This window comes from Somniosus microcephalus, chromosome 4 (assembly GCF_052327205.1).
Source record: "Somniosus microcephalus isolate GS21.2 chromosome 4, FLI_Smic_1.0, whole genome shotgun sequence".
In the NCBI taxonomy this organism is placed as follows: Eukaryota; Metazoa; Chordata; class Chondrichthyes; order Squaliformes; family Somniosidae; genus Somniosus; species Somniosus microcephalus.
The window spans coordinates 241,891,295-241,910,041 of NC_140990.1; the positions used below are offsets into that span (position 1 = coordinate 241,891,295).

At 41.5% G+C, this 18,747-nt stretch overlaps 1 protein-coding gene across 50 annotated transcripts in view; it reads left to right on the forward strand.

Annotated features, from left to right (window-relative positions):
• Window positions 1-18,747, forward strand: part of LOC147120302 (titin-like) — a 359,546-nt gene that overhangs the window by 331,206 nt on the left and 9,593 nt on the right. For all 50 annotated transcript variants that reach the window (XM_085986008.1, XM_085986052.1, XM_085986054.1 and 47 more), the window contains 20 exons: window positions 62-355; window positions 462-749; window positions 883-1,182; window positions 1,307-3,373; window positions 3,483-3,785; window positions 3,907-4,212; window positions 4,323-4,613; window positions 4,724-5,023; window positions 5,138-5,443; window positions 5,537-5,842; window positions 6,119-6,400; window positions 6,509-7,102; window positions 7,240-7,527; window positions 7,643-7,942; window positions 9,274-9,576; window positions 11,615-11,917; window positions 16,602-17,186; window positions 17,298-17,603; window positions 17,757-18,056; window positions 18,148-18,723. In XM_085986008.1, the coding sequence (XP_085842134.1) occupies window positions 62-355; window positions 462-749; window positions 883-1,182; window positions 1,307-3,373; window positions 3,483-3,785; window positions 3,907-4,212; window positions 4,323-4,613; window positions 4,724-5,023; window positions 5,138-5,443; window positions 5,537-5,842; window positions 6,119-6,400; window positions 6,509-7,102; window positions 7,240-7,527; window positions 7,643-7,942; window positions 9,274-9,576; window positions 11,615-11,917; window positions 16,602-17,186; window positions 17,298-17,603; window positions 17,757-18,056; window positions 18,148-18,723 (8,598 nt within the window). The remainder of the gene's footprint in view (window positions 1-61; window positions 356-461; window positions 750-882; window positions 1,183-1,306; window positions 3,374-3,482; window positions 3,786-3,906; window positions 4,213-4,322; window positions 4,614-4,723; window positions 5,024-5,137; window positions 5,444-5,536; window positions 5,843-6,118; window positions 6,401-6,508; window positions 7,103-7,239; window positions 7,528-7,642; window positions 7,943-9,273; window positions 9,577-11,614; window positions 11,918-16,601; window positions 17,187-17,297; window positions 17,604-17,756; window positions 18,057-18,147; window positions 18,724-18,747) is intronic.

Consider the following 18,747-nt stretch of genomic DNA (forward strand, 5'->3'; position numbering starts at 1 on the left):
AATTCTACTTGTGTCAAAACATAAAAGCTAATATTGACTATTTGTATGCTTACTTAATCAGATCCACCTGGTATACCAGATTATATTGATGTGACAAGAGAAACTGTAACACTTAAGTGGGATCCACCACAGCGTGATGGTGGAAGTAAGATTGTGGCATATAGTGTTGAAAAGCGGCAAGGAGGTGGGCGTTGGCTGCGGTGCAACTTTATTGATATTACTGAATGCCAATATACAGTATCAGGTCTTAGCCCCGGTGACCGTTATGAATTCCGTATAATTGCTAGAAATGCAGTTGGAACAGTCAGTCCACCTTCTCAGTCATCAGGACACATCATGACAAGAGATGAAAGCGGTAAGTACTAAAACAAAGAAGCTAACTATTTTCTATATGGTATGGCAGATAGTTGTTACATCTTTGAAGTTTTAACTTGGTAATTACTCAACTCTTTCTTTCATAGTACTACCATCAATTGAATTCGGTGCTGAACACTTTGAAGGCATGACTGTAAAATCTGGTGAGAGTATTCGGCTCAAGGTGCATATCAAAGGCCGCCCATTACCACAGGTGACCTGGTATAAAGATGGAAAGGAAATTGACAAGAAATTGATGTTAGACATTACCAATGTTATTGGGTCAAGTTCTGTCTTTATTAGAGACAGCACCCGAGATCATCGTGGTATATATACTGTGGAAGCCAAGAATGCTTCAGGCAGCAAGAAAGCTGACATTCATATCAGAGTTCAAGGTATTTGGAGGAAATTGACAACTTATGTACCTACTTTATTTTCTCAGTTGTTTGTTTACTGTTCTTAGTAGTACAAATATTTTAGCTCCTGTTAGATCACTTGCTGGGCACTAACAGGTCTGATTTCGTTTAGATACTCCTGGACCACCAGTTGGACCTCTTCGATTTACCAACATTACTGGAGAGAAACTTACGTTGTGGTGGATTCCATCAGATAATGATGGCTGTGCTGTCATTACCCACTATGTAATTGAGAAACGAGAGACAAGTCGACTTGCATGGGCATTGGTCAGTGATACATGTGAAGCCTGCTCATATACTGTCACCAAACTGATTACGGGAAATGAGTACCAGTTCCGTGTCTCAGCTGTCAACAAATTTGGCACTGGCAAACCGATAGATTCCGAGCCAGTTATTGCACAGATACAATACAGTACGTGTGTTTTACAATTTAGAATTTATAGTCATTAATAGTTGGCCCCACTCTTTTGTCTAACCTTTACCAGTCCTAACTTGTCAAACCAGTTCTAATTAGTTAACTGTTTTTGATTTCACAGCTGTACCTGATGTACCTGGTACTCCAGAATCAACTAATGTTTCAGGAAAAACTATCACACTTACTTGGTCAAGGCCAAAATCAGATGGAGGAAATGAAATTAATCACTACATCCTTGAACGGCGTGAAAAGAAGAGTATGCGTTGGGTCAAAGTTTTTAGCAAAAGACCCATTACTGAAACAAGATTCAGGGTGACTAATCTCACAGAAGGGAATGAATATGAATTCCGCGTCATGGCTGAAAATAATGCTGGAGTGGGTCCTTCAAGTGATATTTCTAGACTTATTAAGTGTAGAGAACCAGTTAATCCACCAGGCGCTCCTACAATTATCAAAGTCACAGACACAACAAAGACATCTGTAAGTTTGGAATGGACTCGGCCTATCTTTGATGGCGGCATGGAGATTATTGGCTATATAATCGAAATGTGCAAAACTGGTCTTGAAGATTGGAATAAAGTTAACGTACAAGCACGTGTCAACACCAAATACACAGTTACTGACTTGGAACCTGGTGAAGAGTATAAATTCCGTGTCTATGCTGTTAATGGTGCAGGAAAAGGAGACAGCTGTGAAGTTTCTGCTCCGGTACAAGCTACAGATCGGTTAACTTCACCTGAAATTGATATTGATGCCAGTTTCAAACAAATTCATATTGTTAGAGCCGGTGGTACAATTCAGCTGCATATTGCCTTCCAAGGCAGACCAGTTCCTATTGCCACTTGGAAAAAAGCAGATTCTTCCATTGGGGTACATGTTCACATTAATACAACAGACACAAGCAGCACATTAATAGTGGAGAACTGCAATAGATATGATGCTGGAAAATATAGTCTTACTTTGGAAAACAACAGCGGCAGCAAATCTATTACATTCACTGTTAAGGTACAAGACACTCCAGGTCCACCCGGACCAATTACCTTCAAAGATGTTACTAGAGGTTCTATTACATTAATGTGGGATGCTCCCTTTCATGATGGAGGTTCACGTATCCATCATTATGTCGTAGAGAAGCGTGAAGCCAGTAGGCGTAGCTGGCAAGAAATCAGCGGAAAGTGCACCCGACAGATCTTCAGAGCACAAGAACTTGCAGAAGGAGTGCCATACTTCTTCCGTGTCATGGCAGAAAATGAATATGGTGTTGGTGTGCCATATGAAATGACGGAGCCTATAGTAGCCACCGAGGAGCCAGCACCACCTAAGAGACTAGATATTGTTGACACAGGCAGAACCTATGCTCTTTTGGCTTGGATGAAACCAGAGCATGATGGTGGCAGTCATATTACTGGTTATCTAGTGGAAATGAAGCAAAAGGGATCAGATCACTGGGTTGAAGATGGTCGAACCAAACTCCTTAATCTTCGAGTTGATGGACTTGTTGAAAATACAGAGTATGAGTTCCGTGTCAAAGCTAAGAATGATGCTGGCTACAGTGAACCAAGGGAGGCATTTTCATCTGTTATTATTAAAGAACCACAGATAGAGCCTAAAGCAGATTTATCTGGAATCACCAATCAAATGATCACCTGCAAAACAGGAAGTACCTTTACTATAGATGTGCCTATTAGTGGACGTCCGGCTCCTAAGGTAATGTGGAAACTTGAGGAGATGAGACTTAAGGAAACTGATAGAGTCAGTATCCAAACAACAAAAGAGAGAACTACACTGACTGCAAAGGACACTATGAGAGGTGACTCTGGCAAATATTACTTAACACTTGAAAACACAGCAGGAGTCAAGACCTTTACTGTAACTGTTAATGTTATTGGTCGACCGGGTCCAGTTACTGCCCCTGTAGGCATCTCATCCGTTTCTGCAGAGTCATGTGTATTGTCATGGGCAGAGCCTGAAGATGATGGTGGCACTGAAATCACCAACTACATTGTAGAAAAACGCGAGTCTGGTACTACAGCATGGCAGCTCATCAATTCCAGTGTCAAACGTACTCAGATTAAAGTTACTCACCTGACAAAGTATATGGAATACAGCTTCCGAGTTTGTGCAGAGAACAGATTTGGTGTCAGCAAACCATTGGAATCAGCATCTGTGGTTGCTGAACATCCATTTGGTAAGTAAAAAAAATGTAATCTGTATTTGCTAATACATATGACTAAATATACACAAAGGATGAAATCTGAGAAAACTTACTAATTGTGTTTTTTTTGTATATACTGTAGTACCCCCAAGCTCACCAAACAGACCAGTAGTATATTTTGTATCTGCTAATGCTATGTCTATCCGATGGGAAGAGCCATACCATGATGGTGGAAGCAAAGTTACAGGCTACTGGATTGAAAAGAAAGAACGTAACAGCATTCTCTGGGTGAAAGAAAACAAAATACTATGTATTGATTGCCATTACAAAATATCTACTCTAGTGGAAGGCCTGGAATACCAGTTTAGAGCTTATGCAATGAATAATGCTGGCTTGAGTAAAGCTAGTGAAGCTTCTAGACTAGTAATGGCTCAGAATCCTGTTGGTAAGTACATACTAAGTATAAGAAAAGAGATTATATATTATGTAATTATACTTCTTTATATTTGCAAATAGTTACAAATTTCAATTTCAATTGAAATTTACTTTTGTTTAAATTTATAAAGATCCTCCAGGTCGACCAGAAGTAACCGATGTTAATAGGTCTTCAGTTTCAATAAAATGGACTGTACCAATCTATGATGGTGGAAGTAAGATTATTGGATACATCGTGGAACGCAAACCTTATAATGAAACTGGAGATGGCCGCTGGCTTAAGTGCAACTACACCTCTATCTCAGATACCTTCTACACTGTTACAGGACTTAGTGACACAGAAGTTTATGAATTCCGTGTTTTAGCCAAGAATGCAAGTGGAGTCATTAGTATACCATCTGAATCTACAGGACCTGTCGCTTGTAAAGATGAATATGGTATGCTAAAGTCAGAAATACATCATAGATCTATAAATGGTTTTACTTTCCTATTGAAACAAAAACAAGACTCTTAATGGTTATTTATTACTTTTTATTCATATTTACAGTACCACCCAAGGCTGAACTAGACAGTAGGCTACTTGGAGAAATGATTACCATAGGAGCTGGATCAGATCTGGTGCTTGATGCTTTTATTGGTGGGAAACCTGACCCTAACGTCTATTGGTCTAAGGGAGACAAAGAACTGGAGCTTTGTGAAAAGATCTCTCTGCAGTACACTAACAAGCGTGCTGTTGCCATTATCAAGTTCTGCGACAGAAATGACACTGGAAGATATACACTAACTGTGAAAAATCCAAGTGGAACTAAGACTGTATCTGTAAATGTTAAAGTGCTAGGTAAGTTTTATGTTACAAAATACAATAAATACTTTTGGAAATATACTTCAAGTAAAAATTCTGTGCAGGCTATATTTGTGTCTTAACTTTATGTTTCAAACTCTGTTTAGATTCACCAGGACCATGCGATGGTTCACTTATCATCAGCAGATTAACTGAAGAGAAATGCACTTTGTCATGGAATATGCCAATTGAAGATGGCGGAGCAGAGGTTACACACTATATTGTAGAGAGACGCGAGACTAGCAGACTTAACTGGGTAATCGTTGAAGCTGAGTGCAAGACTCTTTCCACTGTAGTTACAAGACTTATAAGGAACAATGAATACATTTTTAGAATAAGAGCGGTTAACAAGTATGGACCTGGTGTGCCACGGGAGTCTGAACCTGCTATGGCCAGAAACTCATTCAGTAAGTACTATGTGATAAGTTTCTTTTATGTTTGCAAAATATTATTATTCATCTTAGTAAAGTAATAGCAAAGATATTACTGAAATCTAATGCACTTCAATTTGTTGTAAACAGTCATCCCCTCACCACCTGGTGAACCAGAAGTTGTTGCGATTGGAAAAGAGCATATCATCATCCAATGGTTGAAACCTGAAAATGATGGTGGAGCTGAAATTAGTAACTATCTTGTGGATAAACGTGAAAAACGAAGTGTACGTTGGACTCGAGTCAACAAAGACTTTACTATTTATGATACCAGACTCAAAGTTACAAATCTAATGGAGAATTGTGAGTACCAGTTCCGTGTTACAGCTGTAAATGCAGCTGGTAACAGTGAGCCAAGTGAATCGTCACATTCTATCCTATGCAAAGAACCCACATGTAAGTATTAGATTTGGAATTAATATTTTAAGTTTCTTATAATTGAAAATCTATACAAATACATGAACTTAATCTATTTAAATTGAATAACAGATACACCTGCAGTACCTTCAGCACCAAGAGTTGTGGATACAACCAAACACAGCATCAGCCTAGCATGGACAAAACCCATGTATGATGGTGGTTCTGAAATTATTGGCTATGTTCTTGAAATGAAAGAGGAAAGCGTGGAACAGTGGTATAGAGCACATACTACAGCCAACTTAAGACACACTGAATATACCATTACAGGTCTTACAACTAGCAGGAAGTACTATTTCAGAGTTGCTTCTGTCAATATTAATGGAATGAGCGAATACAGTGAGTCATCTGCTGAAATTGAAGCAGTAGAAAGAATAGGTAAGTGGCATTATAAAGGCAATTCATATCATTTTGCAATCCTTTACACTTTTCCAACAGGATCTATCTAATATATCTAATAAAATGTGCATATCTGGTACTGAAAATGTTTGGGTATTAAATTATAACTAGAAATCAATCCAAAACTGACAACTTTACAATCCTGAGAAATATCTTAATCAGTGATATTTTTGATTGTTGATAACTTCTTGAAGATTTTATTATTAGAAGATTGTACCTTGTTTTTCATCTCTATTGCACATTTTATTTTTCTAGAAATGCCAGACCTTGAGCTTGCAGATGATCTCAAAAAGACTGTAACTGTTAGAGCTGGTGGCTCACTCCGCTTAATGGTTTCAGTAGCAGGTAGACCTACTCCAATGCTAACCTGGAGTAAACCTGGTGTTGACCTCCACAATCGTGGTTTTATTGATACGACAGATTCTTACACACTGCTAGTAGTTGACAAGGTGAATCGCTATGATGCTGGAAAATACACCATTGAGGCTGAAAATCCATCAGGCAAGAAGTCAGCGACTGTAGTTGTCAAAGTATATGGTATGTGAAACAAAATATTTTTCAATCTTTTGTTCCTGTTGTCATCTTTTGCTAGCCATTTTAAAACATAACACAAATTTTTTTTTTAAATACCTGCTATATTCTCAGATACGCCTGGCCCACCTGGCGCTGTTAAAGTGAAGGAAGTCTCGAGGGATTCTGTGGTTATCACATGGGATGTACCAACAATTGATGGTGGAGCACCGGTCAACAATTACATAATCGAGAGACGTGAAGCTGCTATGAGAGCATTCAAGACAGTGACAATTAAATGCAACAAGACAATTTATAGAATAACTGGACTTGCTGAGGGAACAATGTATTATTTCAGAGTCTTGCCAGAGAATATCTATGGTATTGGTGAGCCGTGCGAAACCACTGATGCAGTGCTTGTCTCAGAAGTTCCTATGGTTCCACAGAAATTGGATGTAATTGATGTCACAAAATCTACAGTCACACTAGCCTGGGAAAAACCACTGCACGATGGAGGCTGCAGACTGACTGGTTATGTTATTGAAGCATGCAAGGCTGGTACAGAAAGGTGGATGAAAGTTGCAACTTTTAAACACACAGTCTTTGAACATACTATAATCTCTCTAAATGAGTCTGAACAGTACCTGTTCAGAGTCAGAGCCCAGAATGACAAAGGTATCAGTGAACCAAGAGAGATTGTAACTGCTGTCACTGTACAAGATCAGAAAGGTATGTGTAGGTTTAAAATGAGTTTTTGATATTTATATAGTAGTTCAAAAATAAGCATTAATATGAATTAATGTATTATGAATGTAACAATAGTTTTACTAAAAATTGGTATTATTCTTGTATTTCTGTTCCAACAGTGATACCAAAGATTGATTTGGCAGGCATAGCTCAGAAGACCGTCACTGTACATGTTGGCAAGCCTATTGAACTATCTATTCCAATTAGTGGCCGTCCACCTCCTGGTGTGTCATGGTATTTTGAGGGAACAAAACTGAAAGAAAATGATCGTACCAAAGTAGAAAGATCTGCCAAAGTAGTTAAGCTTACTGTGCGTGAAACCACCATAGACGATACTGGTGACTATCTGCTTGAGCTAAAAAATGTTGCTGGATCTGCTACTGAAACCATCAAAGTGATCATTCTTGGTAAGTAATTCTCGCAAACTCTATAAAAAAAAAAAATTACCTATGTACCAGTGTACTGTCCGTGGTACTATAATCATTTTTCAAGTCTTAGATAAATGTATTAATTTATTTGCAGATAAACCAGGACCACCTACAGGCTCAATTAAAATTGATGAAATTGATGCCACTACTGTCGCCATCAGTTGGGAGCCACCAGAGAAAGATGGTGGCGCTGCCATCAGTGGTTATGTGGTGGAACAACGTGATGCTCATCGCCCAGGATGGCTGCCTGTGTCTGAATCTGTTACTAGGAACACATTCAAGTTTACTAGATTAACTGAAGGCACTGAATACGTCTTCCGTGTAGCTGCCACAAACCGCTTTGGTATTGGATCATTTTTACAATCTGGCATTGTGGAATGCAAGAGTGCCATCAGTAAGTGCAATACTGAAGTATTTTACTGGTAATTAGAGATGTCATGGTTTTAAAATGTAGATTATTTTATGTAAAATCCAATCCTGTGACTTACAGTCCCTTGATTGTGCTAATTATATTGGACTATAATTGTAGAAATGATGATAAATCAACAACGGTTAGACAAATGTTTCAAGGCTGTTAAGGGGAAAACATACTGGCCGCGAAATTCGGTAGGTTAGTACCTCCCGTTAGCATCTAGCGGGGGCGTTAAGGGGTTAGTACCCAGCCGCGGCGAATCCAACGCCACACCCGACCTTCAGTGGCAAATTAGCACTGGCGTTAACTATTAGCATGTGCAATGCCCCGTTAACGGCCCCGATGCAAAATTGCCTTTTGCATCCTGCTTTAGCGCCTCGCACCGACAACACCAGTAAGAGCAGGCATTGTACACTCGGAAGTGCGCTGCAGGAGCGGTAATTAAAGGGAATGCTTCCGTGTCGTTTGAATATCGCAAAAAAGGCGCTTTCAATGATCGCACCGTTTATTACTTGCACCAGTTTGCTGCCTGCGCAACATTTTTTACGCCTTTTCCTCAAACATCTCCAAATGCTGTACTTTCTGAAAGTGATGGGGCTGCAATCGTCCAGGTCGCATTGATGACTATGAGGTTGTATAGCGTGATTGGCCCCTCCCTTTAAGAGATAGAAGCAGCCTGTGTGATTAAAGAGTACCGTTTGGACTGCGCATGACCTTTTTTTATCACTCTGCCGGTAGCGCCCTACTCTCAGAGGTTAGCGTCCTAAGTTTGGCGTGTGTTAAGTCTGTGAGTTGTTCAAGTAATTAATACTCAGACTTAATCAGTAACAATAAAACAGGTCTTTACTGGTTGGAGGTAGGGACTACACTGAATACAAGATTACTGCACAGTGCTTATATACCGGTGTGTTCACCCCCGGTATTATCTACAGCAGCCTGAGAAAGTAGTACATCTCTTAAGGTGGAACAGGCTTAAGCTCTCTTAAGGTGGAACAGGTTACATACACAACAGCGTGTAGCGCTTGATTTAGCGCTCCACTTCCCTCATGGAGCGCTAATAATGAATTTTGTGGGAGTCGACAGTGATTAGCGCCTGATGCTAATTCTTCAACTTTTAAAGTTTTAGCACCCCAAACGGTACCAAATGTCGCCCCCACTGTTTCCTGAACTGGCAGAACTAATGGAATTCTTCAAAATCAGAATCATTGATACTCATGATACTTTTAAAAGTTATTTTCAAAAATCATTTCCCTATGAATCACTAAATTATTTTTTATACAAGGTAAAGTACATTCCTCTTTTTTGCCTAACAGATACGCCTGAACCCCCTGGTACTCCTCATGTATTTGATGTCTCTCGTGATGGTATGACAATGACTTGGGAACCATCAGTTGATGATGGAGGTTCGCCAATTGCTGGGTACATCATTGAACGCAAAGAACTAAGAGCTGACCGATGGGTGAGAACCAACAAAGTGCTCGTGACTATGACAAGATATCGTTCCACTGGTCTTATAGAAGGATTAGAATATGAACATCGTGTGACAGCCATGAACGCAAGAGGTGCTAGCAAACCAAGCAGACCTTCCAAATCTGCAGTTGCCATGGACCCAATAGGTAACGTGATACAAAGTCAATTTCTAAAAATGAAAATCTACTGGTTAGACTTTATTTCCACAACTTTAATTTCCTGTCTTCTATTTTGTTTTTCAAATATTAATAATGTCTCATTAATAATAGTTATGGAAACTGTTGGTACTACTTTTGATATATGTAATTATTAATTCTAAATATTAATGGAATTTTAAACCACACATTATCGAGTATATTGTATCAATCATGGTATCGAATTATATAGTGTATATTATTATATTTAAAATTGTCAAAGCTTTGACTTCCCCTATTATTAAAGTTGGTAAAAGTACAGTGGTTATATGTAAATTGACTTCTTTAGAAAAAGTGCATTAAATGTTTGAAATAATCTGCCAACCAAGTTAATGGAGACAAAAGAATTGAAGTGACTCAAAGTTCATTAGATGCCATATTAATGTACTAAAAGGATGAACTTGTACAGGTCATTTCTCACCACTGACTTTTCTTATGAGAAGGCAGTCATTTAAGTTGTAATAAGCACTATAGAACATACATGCGTGTCATTTGGACAGTAAGCCAAATGACATGCATGTAATTTTAATTCAGTGCATAACAATTGCAATATAACCATTAAATGGAAAATAAAATCCTAGATGTTTCCATTGATTTGAGGTAAGTAAAAAGTGATGCCAATAGCAACCAGCATTTCAAAATAGTCCAAAAAAAATGAAAATTGGCACTTACAAGCTTAATTATATATCGCATAAACAATATGAGCATCTATTTATTGCACAGTAACATAATTTAAAAATATGCAATATAAGTTTGGACAACATGCATACAAATTCCTGACAGCTGAACAAGATTAGGAAGTACTCTGTAAACGAATTCTTCCAGTTATTACACCTTGTTTGATTTTTTTTCTGTCCCCTGCTTTCTTTTGTTGACGCCTCTGCTTTCTTCTGAAGGCATTGGGGAGGATTTATCTCTGCTATACAACTCGATGGCACGCATGGCGATAGACAATCAAGGGAAATTGGGCAGGGAGGCCTATGGCCACATCTCCTGCCCTGCTGGTACTGCTTTTGATTTTCCTCCGTCCAGGCTGGGAATGCAGCTGGTCAACCCTTCACTGCCCCACCACCTGCTAATGACAGTGGTGCCCAGAATCCTGGCCAATTTCCCTGCCTTTTCCTATAGCACCAACCCCAAGAACCACCAGAAGAAGAATGGCAGTAGACTCTTCAGCAGGAAGACATGCTGAAGTCCTTTTTGAAGAGAGAGAACCAAGTAATGGGTACCTCTCCCTCTTCAGGAAATTAAATTTTTTAAGCCTCAGCTCTCAGATCGAAATATTGTTCAGATTGCCTTTACTATTTTTATGGCTTCACCGTCCCCTTTAAATGGGCTCCCTCCTTTTCTGGTGCTGCAGTGGGTGTACTGCTGCAGCAATACTGCATTTTCCTCTGTGGTAGTGGCAGTCTCCCTCACTCTGTTGGGAATCATGCCAGGAGCCCACCCTACTTAGATAAACAGCACTGGCCCAGTAAAATTGACTGGGGTCATGACAGGGTTAGATGACAGGTGGAAGCACTGCCTTGATCCTTCTCTGGCAGCCAGTCCACTCTGAAGGAAAATCCTGGCCTATACCTCTTTGCTAAGCTATAGTTCCAGGGCTAACTGGTTACTTTCCAGTGCTTTACCCAATTGGTCATTATTTATATGTGTGCTTTGACAACAAGTGCCACAGGCTATTTGACTGTGGAGACCCTCAACCTCATCCTCACCAAGCATACACACATGTACAACTCCATCAGTCGTTGGATAACAATCAAGAAGTGGATTCCTGGCCGACTTTCCCCTCCTTAGCCCAAGAGTGCTGAGGCTAAATGCAATGCCCCACTGCAAACTTAACTAAGATCAACTAACTTAACACAAACCAGGGATCAAATCTTGACTTTTCTAGTTGCCTCAGGTGCTCACTATCTTGTTTAACTTTATTTTAATTATACTACTTACATTAAAAATTTGTATAGTTAATTCTATTTATTATATTCTCTAGATCCACCTGGCAAACCACAGAATCCAAGAGTTACAGACACAACAAGAACATCTGTATCCATTGCTTGGAGTCCACCAGAAGAGGAAGGAGGTTCCAAGGTCACAGGCTACCTTATTGAGATGCAGAAAGTTGACCAGTATGAATGGACCAAGTGCAATACTACTCCAACAAAGATCTGCGAATACACCCTGACTCACATGCCACAGGGAGCTGAATACAGGTTCCATGTTATAGCAGCTAATGCTGGTGGTCTTGGTGAGCCTGCTGATGTGCCAGGAACCGTTAAAGTCACTGAAATGTTAGGTAAGAAATGTTGACATTGTTACATTTTGTGTCATGTTATGCCCAATTTTAAGCTCTGTTACGACCCATTAATTAACATAATTGTGATGTAAAAGAGTGGGAATATTGATGGAGATCAGTGGTGTTCAGTGACTTCCTATAAAGTGCATGATGTACATTTCTAGTCGGGTTTCTGTCAGGCTGAGGAAGTACCCACCAGAAACTGAATGAAGCTTTAGTACAGTATGATAATATAAAGCTATTTTGAGGCCTTTGCATTGGGAAGACGGTGCCATTACCTTCCCAACTGCTTATGTAGGCAAAGCCATCTTATCTGGACTTGTGTGAGCCAAAGTCCAGCAGGGAAGCTATGACAGAGGGTGGAAGATGGGAGACCGGCCAGCAGAGCATTGGAATAGTCAAGTCTAGAGGTAACAAATGCATGGATGAGTGTTTCAGCAGCAAATGGGCTGAGATAGGGGCTGAGATGGGTGATAATTAGAGGTGGAAGTAGATGGAGAGGATATGGGGTCGGAAGCCCAGCTCAGAGTCAGATAGGACACTGAGGTTATGAATAGTCAAGTTCAGCCTGAGACAGTGACCAGGCGAGGGATGGAATCGATGGCTAGGGAACGGAGTTTGTAGCGGGGGGCCAAAGATAATACTTCATCTTCCCAATATTTAATTGGAGAAAATTTCGGCTCATCCAGGATTGGATGCCAGACAATCAGTCTGATTACACAGAGGCAGTGGAGAGATTGAGAGAAGTGGCAGTAAGGTAGAGCTGGGTGTCGGCAGCGTACATGTGGAAACTTGCGTTGTATTTCTGGATGATGTCACCAAGGAGCAGGATGTAGATGAGAAAAAGAATAAATCCTTAGGAGACTCCAGAGGTAACGATGCGGGAGTGGGAAGAGAAGCAATTGCAGGAGATTCTCTGGCTACGACTGGATAGGTAGGAATGGAACCAGGCAAGGGCTGTCCCACTCAGCTAGACAACAGAGGAGAGGAGTTGGAGGAGGATAGCATGGTCAACCATGTCAAAGGCTACAGACAGGTCAAGAAGGATGAGGAGGGAAAGGGTTCCATGATCACAGTCACATAGGATCTCATTTGTGACTTTGATTAGGGCCGTTTCAGTGCTGTGGCAGGGCAGAAACCTGATTGGAGAGGTACAAATATGGAGTTACAGTAAAGATGGACATGGATATGGGAGGTGACAATGTGTTCAAAGACTTTGGAGATGAAAGGGATGTTGGAGATGAAAGGGAGGTTGGAGATGGGGCGGTAGTTTGCAAGGACAGAAGGTATTTTGAAGAGAGGGGATTATGGCAGCAAATTTGAAAGGGAGGGCAACAGTACCTGAAGAGAGGTAACCATTTGCAATATCAGCTAGCATGGAGGCCAGAAAGGGAAGTTGTGTGTCAGCAGCTTGGTGCGAATAGGGTCGAGAGATCAGGAGGTGGATCTCATGGGCAAGATAAGCTCAGAGAGGGCATGAGGGGAGATAGGTAAGAAACTAGAGAAATATGCAGGTTCAGGCTAGGGCAGGGGGGAAACCTTGGGGGAAGTTTGTCTTAGGGGAAGATATCGAAGCAGCAAAGGCAGCTGAATAGATGATCTCAATCATCGTGACAAAGAAGTCCATGGGCTCCTCGCATTTGTTGTTGGGGGTGAGGGTGGAGGGGAGCACAGAGAGGGGTTTAAAGAGCTGGTTTGTAGTGGAGAAAAAAAGCAGGAGGATATCTTTGCATTCCAGGGTGATCCTGGAGTATTGAGCGGTTTTGGCAAAGGAGAGCAGGACCCGATAGTGCTTGATGTGGTCCAGTCAGATCTAGCGATGAATGGCTAAACAAGTTGTGTGGCATAAACGTTCAAATTTGCATCCCTGGGACGTAAGGGAGTGAAGATGGGGGCAGTATCAAGGGAAACGGCCAGGGTGGGAGAGAGTAAGGGTTTTACTGCAGACAAAGGCATCAGAGGTCTGTTGCTGAACCCCCTTTATCAAGATCATTCACCAAGTTCTCATTGAGAAGACCTTCTAATTTCTATGTCCACCCATTGCACAAACAGTCCTCCCTACATATTCACCATTCCCTCAACAAATACACCAATATTGACTTCATCTTTGTCTGAACTGCTAAAGATACCATTCCTGTCAGCTGACAAAAACAAGTTGTGGAGGCATACAACTTCAGTGCAAGCAGATTTTATTATCCTAAGTGTGAGTTGTGTATATTACTATTGTTTGGCATTCCACTTGCATCCCCTTAATTGAGAGCTGAAATTGTCAGAAGGACATACATCATGTAACAGCATTCAGCCCATAGTGGGTGTGATTTTATAACCATGCATCATACTGGTACAGTAAAACAATGGATTTGTTACGGGGATGCAAGGGAAGGACCATTTAGAGGGGGAGGATGCTGCTGCAAAGACTGTGGCCATGATTTTGCTGACCTTGGCAGGACCGTGGCAGGCGACGTCGGTGGTGGGTCCCGACCCCACTGCTGTCTCCATCCCGGCCTCTGAAATGAATTTCCCTAGAGTGGGCTTGTTAAGCCCACCCAGTGCGTTTCATGGCCAATTAGAGGAATCGGGTCTGGTGACGTCATTTGATGACGCGTCATCAGCCAGTTTCCTTAAAGGGACCATGGCCAGCTTTATTTTGACATTTGTGCTGTCTGTGTTCTACAGCATTGAGATGCTGAAAACACTGACAATGACCGCACAGATGCACAGGGCTGCACCCAGGCTCTCCCATGGAGGGAGTCACAGCATGCAGGGAGGTTCTCTTCCCTTCCCACGGGCGGTAGAGACCTCCCCAGGAGATCAACACAGCCTGGTTCCACATTACACAGGAGGACACAAGCAGGGATGTGCTCAGGAGGACCTGGGTGCAGTGCCACAAACGTTTCAATGATCTCAGTAGATCACGAAACGTTAGTACAAAGCCACACTCAACCTCATCCTGCTGTGCCTCTCATCACATCCCCATCACTCTGCCTTCCCTACCCTTCTCCTGCACATCCTTACTCACACCAACTTACCTTGGACCTCCATCCATCCCTCTCTCTATCTATGTTATCACATCCTCATCTCACTCGCCACCCCTCCCACTCACCCTCATCCTAGTGCAATCAAACAACACACAAGGGCAGGCACTTGGGTTTTTTATGCAATGTCCATGTAAAGTTTCTGTTAATGTGGTGTCAAACATTGAAACCTTTATTTTCAACACTTTGCGTTCTTGGACAGATTTGTGTGCACCTTTGGAAGTGGCTTAGTGAGTTGCAATGAATGGTGAGACATAACGGTACCCCCCGCAATATAGATGAGTGTGAAAGGAATGGCTTGGGCATTGTAGGGATGCTTTATGGTGTTGGTGTGGGGTGGTGGCAACCTGGCACATCATGTGGCAGCCATGATGTACAGCGTCAAGTGAAGTAAATCTGGCCATGCTGAGGCCATCACTGGCCTCCCGGACAGCAATGTGGGCGGGTGCTGATGCCCTCTGTCCTGTGCAGCATCAGTTGATTGCAGAGAAGATTGGTGTTGTTGTTGGTGCTGCTCATGTGCCTGGTGCTGCTGGTGTTAGGGCTGATTGTGGTGGGATTCTGAGGACCAAGGTGTGAGAGTATAAAGGGCATCCATGCTGATGGAATAGAAGGCAGGTGAAGTAGAGATGACAGAAGCAATCTGTCAATGGTGAGAGAGGTAATGAGGTCAGACTGGATGGAGACTTGTGTAAAGACTTGCAGCAAGGTGAATCTGTTGTGAAAATGCAGTGAGGAATAGCTTGTGGCTGAGGGGAGATATCTCTGTAAGGTGGGAGCTTTTACTGTACATTTGAAGCTGTCAACTCAACAGCTGATTCAGTGGCCACTGACCTCCCGCCTCAGCTTGACAGACGTGGTCCACGACCAGCGTGGACCCCTTGGGCGAGCTGTCACATGCAGAAGGTGAGCTGAAATTCATTCTTAAGTGGCTCTAAACAAGCCACTAATTATCTGAATTGGGTCCCCCACTGTGAACCCGCCACTGCATGCTGGGTCTGCTCAGCGCTGACAGACCCGACATCGGGGAAAGGCGCATGGCGGCAGGTTCACAGTGGGGTCCCGACCCGCTGGGGAAAAAAACACTTTCCCACCTGACCCACCACCAATCGCGCCCGCTGACGCCGTCCCCCACCTCCTCCCCCCCCACCCCCGTAAAATCTAGCCTTGTGTTGGGGGAGGTAACTTTAGGTACCCTGCATGGTTAGTACACATATTAATATAAAATTATGGTCACTGAACTTCGTATGGCACTGTAGCCAAGTCTGTTGAATGTATAGTACATTTGTCAGCCATCCAAAACCGCCAACCATCAATCTACAAAAGAACCTCCATCCTATGAAGCACTTGATCTCTATTACCTCATCAGAAAATCAGGGCACCCAATTGCTGGAATGACTTTAAATGTCATTTCTCATTCATCAGTGATTGAGCTCTCAATGATGAAAGTAGAGGTGAGGCCAGTACATTTACAGTCAGGCACACACTAATGAAGCACTGCCCAATTCATGCCTGAATGGGCCCAAGTTGAAAATTGGAGCTATTATCTTCCGTTCTGACTTTTTTATGATATAAGTAAACTGAGTTGTGGGACGACACTACTATATTATTTGTGTTTTTTATTAAAGTTGGATTTCTTTTTTCCCCAGAATATCCTGATTACGAACTTGACGAAAAATACCTTGAAGGTCTGATTGTAAGACAAGGTGGAGTCATCAAGCTAACAGTGCCCATAAAAGGCAAACCTATTCCCATCTGCAAATGGACAAAGGAAGGCCGTGATATCAGCATGCGCGCAATGATTGCAACTTCTGAGACCCACACTGAACTTGTGATAAAGGAATCCGTCAGAGAAGATTCAGGCACTTATGACCTGATTCTTGAAAACAAATCTGGTAAAAAGTCAGCATACATTAAGGTGAAGGTGATTGGCAATCCAGATCCTCCACAAGGACCACTTGAATTTGATGACATTCAAGCTCGTTCTGTCAGAGTAAGTTGGAGACCTACTGCTGATGATGGTGGATCTGATATAATTGGGTATATTGTTGAGAGACGTGAGGTACCCAAAACTGCCTGGTACACTGTTGATTCCAGAGTAAAGGAGAGTTCCATTGTTGTTAAAGGCCTGAAGGAAAAGGTGGAATACCACTTCCGTGTTTCTGCTGAAAATCAGTTTGGCATTAGCAAACCTCTAAAATCAGAAGAGCCAGTTGTACCAAAGACACCACTCAGTAAGTATAACATTGTCCAGTGTAGCCTTAAGTAAAGATTGTGTTATCTTATCCTTTGGATTTAGTTGTTTTTTTTTGCATACAGTAGCTAATTCATTACTGTCATTCCAGATCCACCAGAGCCTCCAAGCAATCCACCAGAAATACTGGATGTCACCAAGAGTTCTGTTTGCCTGTGCTGGTCAAGGCCAAGGGATGATGGTGGATCGCGTGTCACTGGCTATTTTATTGATCGCAAAGAGTCTACTACAGATAAATGGGTGCGACAAAACAAGACCCATATTACCACAACAATGTATACTGTTCCTGGACTTGTTCCAGATGCTGAGTATCAGTTCCGTATTATGGCACAGAATGACATAGGTCTTAGTGATCCAAGCCCACCATCAGATGCTGTCCAATGCAAGGATCCTTTTGGTATGTTTTACTTAAATCTATATAAAATCCATTATATGAATATGCAATGTATAAATATGAGATTTCAAATATAGTGCAATTACTGTATCTTAATGAGGTGCCTCATGATCATTATATTAAAGTTAATATAATTCTAAAAAATATTTTTCACAGATAAACCAAGCCAACCTGGCGAGATTGAGATTACTTCTGTCATGAAGGATAGCATCACTTTAGAGTGGGAACGTCCTGAATGTGATGGTGGCAAGGACATTATTGGTTACTGGGTTGAGTATCGTCAGTCTGGTGATAGTGCATGGAAGAAATGTAACAATGAACGAATAAAAGACAGACAGTTTACACAAGGTGGCCTTCTGGAAGCCACAGAATATGAATTCAGAATCTTTGCAGAGAATGAAACTGGAGTCAGCAGGCCTCGTAGAACTGTTATGGCAATCAAGACTAAATTGACTTGTATGTATTTTTATTTATGTTTTAATTTAAATTCATATGCTTTTTGTGTTGTTAGAAATGACTCCTGCTCATACTTTTTTCTTACCAACAGCTGGAGAAGAACCAAGTGTTAGACAAGAAATTACTGAAGTTATTGCTAAGCTAGGTGAGCCAGCCAAACTGGCTTGCCAGATTATTGGTAGACCACTTCCTGAAATCAGGTGGTACCATTATGGAAAAGAATTACAACAAAGCCGCAAGTACAAAATGAGTTCAGATGGACGTAACCATTCAGTTACCATTGTAACAGAAGATCAGGATGATGAAGGCTTGTATACATGCAAGGCTACTAATGATGCTGGAGAAACTGAGGTCAGTGGTAAAGTATTGCTAGAGGCTACTCCACAATTCCACCCTGGGTTCCCAATAAAAGAAACATATGTCATAGGCGTTGGTACAAGTCTTCGCATCCATGTTGTATACATTGGGCGCCCTGTGCCTACTATTCGCTGGTTCCATGGAAAGAAACCCTTGACAGATTCAGATAATGTTTCAATAGAAAACACAGAGCACTATACTCACCTTGTAGTGAGAAATATCCAACGGAAGAGCCATGCTGGAAAATATAAAGTGCAGCTTAGCAATACGTTTGGAACAATTGATACAACATTTAACGTAGAAATCCAAGGTAATCGAATTTAATTTTGCACAT